The sequence below is a fragment of the Callorhinus ursinus genome, unplaced genomic scaffold (genome assembly GCF_003265705.2).
Source record: "Callorhinus ursinus isolate GAN/ISIS: 27379988/994484 unplaced genomic scaffold, GSC_fseal_2.0 scaffold34, whole genome shotgun sequence".
In the NCBI taxonomy this organism is placed as follows: Eukaryota; Metazoa; Chordata; class Mammalia; order Carnivora; family Otariidae; genus Callorhinus; species Callorhinus ursinus.
Genome location: NW_027397096.1, coordinates 9590732 through 9600965, shown reverse-complemented (window position 1 = coordinate 9600965; position 10234 = coordinate 9590732). Strand labels below are relative to the sequence as shown.

The following is a 10234-nucleotide window of genomic DNA, read 5'->3' as shown; positions in this document are numbered from 1 at the left end:
GGTGTTACCTGTTGCACTCCTCCACTAAGGCCTCCCTCTCTTCCTTGCTGGGGTTCTTTTGCCGGTCGTAGGCCTGGTACAAGATTTGCTGGGACGCGGGCCCCCATTTGAACCGGTTGCGACGCATCTTCTTGTTGGCGGGCTCAGAGCAGGCGTCATCGGACTGCCCAGGCCCCTGGCTCTGTTGACTGAACTCTGGAAAGAGAAATAGCAGCTGATCCTGACTGCTTTTGTCTGTCATATTTCCAGAACTCTGGACTGTCTGGTTGAACTCTGAAAAGAGAAAGGAGTAGATTTGATAGGGTCTGTAGCCTTCACTTGGCAAACAGACAGACAGATAGACCAAAACACCTTTATTCCTCTCCCCTAAGCTTTGCCATCTGCCGTTATTGTGTGCGGGGCAGCGGGGGCCAGAGGGGAAGCCCCACAACAGACCCCTCACTGCCCACCTCGGTTCGCTCCACCAAAGCCATCTCTTTCCTTTCTTTGAAGGAGCTCACATGTGGCCCAGCCACTGTTTTAGTGGCAATGTTCTCTCATTGGCTCACGGGCCCTGAGACATGAAGCAACCCTCTGCATCCTGAACTCTTGTATTTGGTGTCCAAGAGGATGAGCTCAACCAAGTCTCAGGTCTAGAGGTAAAGGGCTCAAAGGTACAATATGCACTTAGACAAAATATTCAGAAACTAAAAATATCTCTCCCCATCTCTCCTCTCTTCTCATGTATCCTAGGCGTCTACATTATGATGTTATGCTCTTAGAAAAAACCCAAGACCCAAAACCTGTTCACTATTACTTGGAAATAAATGTAACTGGAGTTTTAGAACAGAAAGAGAAAAAGCTCTCTGATTTCAGATAATTTCAAAGGCAATGGTGTGTGTGTGTGTGTGTGTGTGTGTGTGTGTGTGTGTGTCCAGGGGTCCACTTATGAGGGAAACAGCCCAAGAGGGAAAAGTCTTAGGGATCTGCCTACACTTTTGAAAGATGGCAAATGCAAAAGACTGCAAACACAGGACCTTTCTAGCAACGGCATTTAATGAGTTGGACAAAGATAAATGTAGATGGAGTGATGCTCCCTGTCCTTCCGATTCCTAGGATCCGGGTACATAGGGACCCTCAGTACATTTTTCTGTTGAATGCATGAATGAAAGGTGGCAGCTCACCCAGTGGGGACACCCTAGCCCATAGGCTTTAAATGAGATTTGCTATTTACTTGTGGGAAAAGAGAACCTTGCTGTTGTCCTCCTCACATCTACATGAAGCAGGGTTTGGAGTCATTAGTTCCATTTTACAGATGAATAAGCATAGAGGCCAACCACCCTGCTGAGCAAGGACACATGACAGATTCACTTCCTAACTCCTGCTCCCCAGGTTCTGGACCTTGATGTTTTTCTTTCTTGGTTCCTGGAGTCACTCCTGCAGGTCTCAGAGGCAATTCGATCCAAAAGTCTCCAAGGTTCAAAGTCGGGCCACTATTTTATGCTTGAATCCCCTCTATGACACCCTACCACATGGTCTTCTAGGCTATAACCCTCCAGCGACGGGGAACTTACTACCCATCTAAGGATCCATTTCCATTTTGGTCCATCCTCGGGAACAGTGGGCCTCTAACCAGCCTGGACTTAGGACTCAGCTAGAGGTGGCGCTAGGCTTTGTTTGAACCAGCTGCCGAATGGCCAAATTATAAGCAGTGTCTGAACATGCTGCTGGGGCCTTTGATTTGGGCCCTAGCCGCTTTAGAGGCTTCTCAGGCCACTTGCAGCTCTGTGTTCACGGATTCCAAACAATTGCTTCAGATGCCTCAAGAGAGTCTCTGCCAAATCTCCTGGCAGGAAGCCACTGCCTCAGTTTTGGATAATGGAGGGCCCCAGCCAAATGACCTAACTACCCCCCCAAACCCACCCCGGCTTCCCCGTCTGTGGAATGGGACTGGGTAAAAACCTAAGGGGGCACTCAACAGTCTTCCAGAACATCTACCTCTAGTCAGTATGATGATGGGGACCTAAATTCCTAGGGAGGCCATGTTTTTCAAAGTGCTTTCACGGCCACCGGCTAGTATAGCTACCCGAGGGACAGTAAGGGGGGGAGAAAGAAGGTCCCTGCTCAGAGAAGGTCTCCTCACCTCCCTGTGGTGTCACCATGAGTCCGAGGCAAAGCCAGTATGGATAATCCCAAGGACCCAGGATCCACCCGAGGCTCTTCACATGCTATGAACAGATGTCATGACAATGAACGTGTATTGAGCTACCGGTGTGGTGGGGTATCCTACAAGGTCCATCTAATTCTCACAACCTCTCTATGCAAGAAACATCATCTTCTCCATTTTGTAGCTGAAGAAATTGAAGTTCTGACTGGTTACATGACTTGCCCAAAGTCACATGGATGTGGGGCGCGAGGCCAGGACGGGAGCCCAGCCTACAGACACTCAGGCTCCTTAGCAGCCTCTGCATCACCTCTTGCTAAAAACCAAACCCAAACAATACACCCACAAAACCTTCACGTCTGACTTGAGTGGAGGTAATAGAATGGACTCCAGTTTTGTCTGTGGTGGGTGTGAGGCTCACTCACAGCTGCCTGGAGCTCAGGGCTGCCCGTCTGCCCTCTGGGGAGGCAGCCCCACATCATGTCCAGAACCCAGCATGCGCCGGGATCGGCCAGGTTGCCTCAACTACAGGTGCCTGGAAACATCTGGGTTCTGCCCACCTCAGGGCCCTAGCCTCTCGAGTCTTGAAGAACTAGACTTCGGCCCATCCTCCAGCCACCACCACCTCTCCTCCACTTCCTTCTAGATCGATGGGGGGAAGTGGGGAGACAGAAAATGTTTGCTGCCCATAAAAATTAACTTGGAGAAGCTGGTTTCAGCAGCTTGCTTATAGGCTCAGGAGCCAGCTTGGACAAGCAGATTCTGTACCTGTAGATGGGCCCGTGAATGTTATCGCTGATATTATCATTTTTAGTTTTTCAAGAAAATTTATGTTCTCTTTTTAAATGCTCCCCCCTCTTTCTCCTTCCACACATTCCATCTCACTTGCTAATTTTTATCCCACGCTTGTGTGTCTTGTATTCATCCTTCAAGAATTGGTTCCAATGCCACCTCCTCTAGGAAGCCCTCTGTGATGTCTCCAGGCAATTTAGCAACTCCTCTACTGCCCCTTGTGTACACCCGTGTAACAGCTCTTAGAAAACGTTTACTTTCCACAAGTCATTATTTACTCAAACGTGTCATCTCCCCCATTAGGTGGTAAGTCCCTGGAGAATAGGGCCCGTGCATCTCACAGCCCAGGATAGTGTTTGGCGCCTAACAGTTGTTCAAATAATATTTACAGAACGAAGGAATGTTTCTTAAGGTTTAGGTCTCATGCGGCTTTAAAATAATAACAATAATTTTAAAAATCCCCTGCAAGGGACAGTCATCCGTTTTTGTCTCTTCTCGAGCATCTTGAGAAACTTTCCGGGACGTGTGTCTTTTTCATAGCTTCTAACTGGCCTTTCCTGAATCTCTCTGATTTCTGAGAAAACATCCACTGAACACAGGGAGGCAGCTCAAACCAGAGATGCCACGTGAGTCTTGGATTGGAGTGAGGGCAGGCCCAAGGGTTCTCTGGCCTTCAGAGACTGTGGCTCCTGAGAATGTTCTCAGACTTTCCAGGAATGACAGAGAGTTGCTTCATGTCAGAAACCCAAATTCTTAAAGCCCTGGCCACCGTGGGTGGTGAATCAACCCAGAGTTTAAAGGGGGCCTGTTCTCCTATCCAGCAAAGAACTCTGGCTTCGCTTCTTCTCATCTGTCCATTTAATGCTTCCACCAAACAGCCACCATGTGAGATGGATGTCTAAAACCCTTCCTTCCACCATGAAGGCCTTTCCGGCCCACGGACACTGAGACAACAAATACTGAAACAATCCCTCCAGAGCAGTGCATGGCAGAAAACAAGAATGATTTTTTAAAAGTGGCCATCCAGTGAGAGAGGGGAAAAAAAAATCCAACCCAAAAAGTGGTGGAAACTGGAATCTTGACAAAGAGAGAGGAGCCCACAGCCCCGAGGACAGTGTGTGGGGAAGAGTGGAAAGCTCATACAAAATTTTCCTGGGAAAAGGGCCAGATCAAAATAATTAAAGGATAATGTAAAAGTATACTTTCCTAAAAATAAAAACAGCTATCATTCAAATGCAGTTCAAACTTCCCTATCCTTCAAAACAAAAAATCTCTTTGTATTACTGAGTGGAAGAACTCTTGGGACAGAAAGGAAATTTGGGGATGGAAGTGGGAATGACAATTATTGATTGGTCAGCATCCCAAATGCAGACACTGTTGCTGTGTCCTGACTTAGCCAGAGTGGCTTCCTCATCAAACAGGGTCATCAGCTGAAGTCTCAAAACTGTGCAGATTTTGATACATGTGAGGAATCACCTTAAATTCCTTCAGGATGCAAGTGCACTCCCCTCCCAGAAACAGGGTCAAGTTCTGAATATATCTATTTTTACAAATATCTTCTATTTTGTACAGTCTGTCCGGGGGGGGGGGAAGAACAGTAACAGTGATCCATAGGTATTGATGGTTACAGAATGTCTTCCTTGGGAACTCCAATCTGCGGTCATATATCAAGGGGAGCTGCTTGGCTTACTTTGGGGACAACAGTCCACTGTTACCTACTTGGTTTCAAAGAGAAGGATGTTGGAAGCGGGGACCAGAAAATGTGTGGAGGTACATTGCACACACTAACGGACCTGTCAAGGCAGCTGGCTGGGTAGCAAGGGACCATGGGAGAAGAAAATGATGGAAGTAAATCCACTGTGCAGTAACTATGAAAACCAAATCCACCTGCCAGCTTCCTTGTATTTGCCAAGTACCATGCAGGCAAAACTGAGGCATCCCACAGGGGTCAGAGTTAGGGCAAAGGTCATTCCAGGCTGAGGTCCAGGGGGGATTAGAGCACTTACGTCGGAGGATCTCTCGTTGCTTTCGGACGTACCAGGTGTAGAGGGCTGCGCGCTTCTGGGTCTTCATGGGGGTGCCTTTGTTGAGATGCTGAGAGAGGTGGGACTGGTTGAGACCTGTGACATCGACCACTTCCCTCTGGGGGATGTTGTGTTGCTGCATGTAGCCCTTGATCATTTTCGCAGCCCTCCAGGGGTCCTCGCTAGACAGATAAGCAGATGGTTAGTATTTGGGCGGAGGATGTCTAGGGGAGACATATTCTCTTTTTAGGGCTTCTACCTACACTCTGTGCAAAACTCTGATCTTCCCCTACTTCTCCATCTGCCCAAGCTACATCCTTGGGAGAGAGGTGAGGCCAAAACAGAACTTAAATGAAAGGGAGACGAAAGCTCCTATACAGTACACTCGGTCCCTGTCATCTGAGATCAGGAGGGTAAAGGCGACAATGACTTCCCATCTTCAGGGATGGGAAGGCACTACCAGCACTCACTTTCTTAAGCAGAAAGAAAAGTTCCTGTTTTATATTTGCTTTCCTTCATTTTCCTGGAAAGTGAGGGACATGAAGGCAAGAGGCCTTCTGGAAAGTGGAGATGTCATTAACTTGGGGCTGGGCTGGCTGATCCTACAATGACAGGGGGCAGCATCAGTTTTGAATCCTAGACCTTTTCCACATTATTTCCCTTCTGAGTGGATGTCTCAGTTTCTTGTCTTATAAAATCAGAGCGAAACATTTGTGTCCATCTCCTGAGAAGCAGAGAGGACTTCTCAACCAAATGTTAAAGTTTTCAGAGTTTCAGGAAAGTTTTAAGAAATACAATGACGTTCCTCCCAGAGTGAAGAATCGCTCCAGTGAGGTGAGGCAAGTTTGAAAACAAACAAACAAACAAACAAACAGCAACCCTCCACAGCCCCACCTCCCAGATGAAACCTAATGGGGATAAATAATTTCAAATCAATTTCTGAATAAGATATTAACCATCCCAAATGCCACGGTTTCCTGTCAGGGAAGAAATGTATCTGGAAGGCAATGTTTCTCATAAATTTCAAGCGTGGGATTAAGAACTTGCTTATACTTTTCATTTCTCAGAAATACAGATATGCAAAAAGTTTCTTTACAGCAATGTACTATGGCCTTGAATTTTATTTAAAATGTTTTCAACTTTGCGAATATCTTTTCTTGCTTATTGAATAGGTGACTTAAAAGTAAGAGATAAAACAAAACAAGAAATTTTAAAAATGAGGCACAGTATAGAACAAAAGTATTCATACAATACATCCACATATACTATTTGTTTAATACAGCTATATATTTAACTTAAAAAAAAAGACCCAGCACCTCTTTACTATATGCTGTGTATAATAGCCTGATAGAACATGAAAAAAATGAAGGGAAAAATAGTTTCATATGAAACAATAAAGAAAGTGTAAAGCAGAGGACAAAACCGATATACTGTTGCAAATGAAATTATTATTTCTAAATGGTACCTATCATATGGCAAATAAAATTAATTTTTGTTTAACGAATTTAAAAATTCAGTAAGTAAACATTTTGTAAGCATTTGAATAATTGGCTTTTTAACAAGTCTTTGATATTAAATTCGTGAGATCACAGGCTTTGGTAGAGATGTTTTGAAAGCCAAAATTTAAGATTAATTATATATATTAATTATATATATATACATTTCTCAGGTATTTATAAAGGTACATCCAAGTAATGAAACATAATGACGTAACAAGGACAAAAAAATGAGAAAACGTAATCCAGTTTCACAGGCGGAAAATATCCACGTAATGCACATTCCCGTAGAAACATCAGCGATCATTTTAAAGCTTACTTCTGGTGAATATTTCCACAGATATTTTGAGGGTGGAAAAACACTTTCAACAGATAGAAACAATCGCTTCGGAAGTTAAAGTGTTTGGGTTTTCAAAGTTAATATCGCTTTAACAGATTCTTCGACTCTTTTTGTTTTGTTTAAATTTCTTTACCTGTGTTCATTTTGTGCGTCTAAGAAACCTAGCAAAATAATTTACTGTTCTAAGACGGAAAGGTTCTGTGGAAAGAATAATTAGCTTAACAATTGGGAAGGTTAAAGAAAAAACAACAACAAAAGGGAAACCCTGCAAACTCCAGCAAACCTTTCAGCCCGCATTTAATGACAAGAGTCGGGGTAAGATGGCGTAGTTGTACCTTTACAGCCCTCTGACCACAGAATTCACCTGTATTCACCGGGAGGCCCCCGGAGAGCTGGTCACGTTTGTTCATTTGAAAATACTGCTTAGACTGAGAGGTTCCAAACCCCGACAAATACACGGAGCCGGAGAAACACGAGCGGCCACTGTGCTCAGAGCGCAGGTGTCAAAGGCGCGACCCCGGCGCCCGGAGCGGGCCCAGCCCGCTCTTTTTCAGTGACTTTGCTGCCCGGGAGCAGGAGAACCCTGGACCCCAGCACAGTGTGCCGCGCGTTCCTTCAGAAGCCTCAAGTCTGGCTTCCTTCCTTTCTTTCCAAAGGCCCTGGGCGCACCAGCCCAGAGGCCGGCGAGCGAGGCGGCCCCAACCCGGAGCCCCGGGCCAGGCAGCGCGCAGTCCCCGACCTTCCCTTCCCGACCTTCCCTTCTCGCCTTTCCCTTCTAGGAGGTAGAAAGAGCGTCCAGGCAGTCCAAAAAGAGACTTCTATTCTTTTCTTTCCACTTTACGGGAACAGGGTGTGCAAAAAAAGGGAGTGCTCAGGAGTCCCGGCGCTCGGGAGCCGACCGTGCAGTGACCTGGGAACCGCTAGCAATTTCTTGAAAAATTACTTTAATAAAGTCTGAGCACTCCCGGAGGTGGGGGAGGGAAGGCGGCACCCGCCTGGGAAGGGGCAAAAGCGTGGGTCTGTCCTGCGTCTCTACGTCTCCACCCGGGTGAGGGGCTCGGCCCCTCGCCTCCCTCCCCGCCCGGCTGGAGCCAGGCGCTGCGCGGAGGGCCCCGGGCCGAGGCCGGGGCAGGGCCTGCAGGTGCGCACCGCCGCGGGGCGGCTCGGGCTGCCCAGGTTAGGCGCCGGGGGGTGGGGTGGGGGACTTGGCGGGGAGCGCCCCGCAGCGCCAAGCGTGCGCGCGGGCAGCGGCCGGCAACCCCGCGTCGGCTTTGCGACTTCCTTCCCCCTCTAAGCCGCGTTTACAACTTCACCAATGAATAACCCGCCTCTCGTTTCAACCTAATCACGACGCTTTGTGTATCTTTCTGTTGATGATTTATAGAAATAAATTAATAACACCCTAACTCCACGTGCTGCCGTTTATGTTGCATCTCTGCTGCGTCCAGCCCAGCGCGGAGCTGGGTGCGGAGGGGGACCTGGGTCGCCTCGGGCTTTGCAGAACCTCCCAGAACCCCGCTAGAAGACGGGCGCTTGCGGCCAGGTGGATGGGCCTGGGCCCCGCGGGCTTCCCGTGGCAGGCGGCCGGGAGCTCGGTTAGACTGCCCGGCCCTGCTCAGCCTCCAGGCCGCTCTGGAGCCCCAGCCGCTCCTCTTCCGACCCCTCACTTTCCTGCGCCCGAACCTCCGCGGGGAAGAAATCGCCGCCGCTCGGGGGAACGGCGAGGGAAGAACCTCAAACCTACGAATAGCAAAAATACTTGGGGCGAAAAAAAAACCATCTAGAAACCCCCGATTGTCTTTGCTAGAGAGTAAGCCGCTGGGTCCCCAGATGGCAAATTCAAATGCAAGGTCACAACCCATCCCAAACTGCTGCTGCGGCCGTGCGGCCGAGGCTGTCTGAGTCGGGGCGCGACTGTGGTCCCGGCCCCTGCCCTGAAATCTCGGCGCTGAAGTGTCCGAGGCCACGCAAGGGACTCGGTCCTAAAGCCGAGCGGCCGGGAGCGACGTGCGGTCTAAGGGAACCGCTCGGCCCTTTGGATAATTAGTAACTAGCTGTCAAAGCCCAAGCCCTAAGCCGGTCGGGGAGGCCCAGCAAAGGCTCCCAGACCCGCCAGCCGGCCCGAATTTCCCGAGAACGCCGGCATGTCGGCGGCCAGATCTGGAAACGCCCTTCGTTCTCAGAATGCGACCAAATCCGCTGCGAAAGGCGGTCTTAACCGCTCTTGCCCCTGGCTCGCGTAGATCCTTTTGCCCTGTGCGGGTCCACCGCGGCCCTACAACACGCACACATTTCCTTTTGCAAATCTAACCCGGCCCTGGGGATTCCGGATAATCCTAAGGCCTTGCAGGGGCGCTGCAGATGGGAGTGCCCGCCAGAGAGCTCGCCCCCCGGGATCCCGGCCCCGGGTGCCGCCAGTCCGTCTGCAAAGAGCAGCAGGAGGCTGTGCCCGAGGTCGGCCCGCGTTTCCCGGGACCCGAGAGGCGGCGCGCAGGAGAAACGCTTGGCCTGGTACCGGTGCGGGCCGGAGCCTCTGCTCCCGGGACGTTGCCCCTGATTCACTGCACCCACTCGCACCCTCAGTCGCGCACTCGCACCCTCAGTCGCGCGCGCACACCTCCCGCCAAGGGCTCCGCCGCTCGGGTTCTCCCAGGCCCGGAGGGGCCCTCGGGTCCCGGGCGCTGGCCTGGGCAGGGGGAGATGGAGCCTCGGGATTGAGGGCCCTCCGACTGCGGCATTGGGAGGGGTCCAGGTGTTGGGAGAGAAGCGGAGCGCCCCCCGGGGGACTTCTCTGGTGGGAAACAGGGTCGCGCGCAGCGTCGCTCAGGCACAAGGCCCGGGCGCAAGGGGACTGAGGCGCGTACTCCCGACCTCCGTCCGCGCCTACCTGAGCATCCGGTCCACCTCCGCCCGCTGCTCCGCCGCCTCCTCGGTGTTGAGCGCCTGCAGCTCCTTGAGGATGGGAGGGGTGTCATAGTCGTCCCCGTCCTCGGAGCCCTCGTCCCCAGACAAGCGGCCCTTGGCGTGGCCGTTGGTGAGCGTATGGAAGACTGGCTTGGTGTCGGGGTCGGCCCCGTTCCCGGGGGACAGGGGCAGCGTCTCCAGCTTCACCCCGAAACTCGGGGATGGCAGCAACTCCTCTAAGGCCTGGACCAGCACCTCCTTGGTGACCCCGGAGCTCAGCAGGGCGCTCAGGAGTTCTTGCTGGAGCGACGTGAGCTTGGACACCATTTTCCAAGGACAGAAAAAGAAGGGGGTGAGGGGGTGGGTGGGTGCGAGAGAGGAGGGTGGAGGGGAGTTTCACAAGCGAACCCCAAGTCCAGGAACCCCCCCACCCTTCAGCCTCCAGACACCTGTTACTCCCCGGGGTCCCGGAGTCTCCTCCGAGAGGAGTCAGAAAACTTCTAACTTGCCATGATCGCCACCATTAGGCCATATA

General features: G+C 50.8%; 1 protein-coding gene across 6 annotated transcripts in view; it reads right to left on the bottom strand.

The window, feature by feature from the left end:
- HNF1B (HNF1 homeobox B) overlaps window positions 1-10026 on the bottom strand; it is a 52608-nt gene extending 42582 nt beyond the window's left edge. For 3 of the 6 annotated variants that reach the window (XM_073879461.1, XM_025851268.2, XM_073879464.1), the window contains exons 1-3: window positions 9683-10026; window positions 4942-5141; window positions 9-273 (exon numbers count right to left, since the gene is read on the bottom strand). In XM_073879461.1, coding sequence (XP_073735562.1) covers window positions 9-273; window positions 4942-5141; window positions 9683-10026 — 809 coding nt within the window. The remainder of the gene's footprint in view (window positions 1-8; window positions 274-4941; window positions 5142-9682) is intronic. The other 3 variants (XM_073879462.1, XM_073879463.1, XM_073879465.1) reach the window with 1 other exon arrangement.
- Between the last annotated feature and the right edge of the window lie 208 nt (window positions 10027-10234).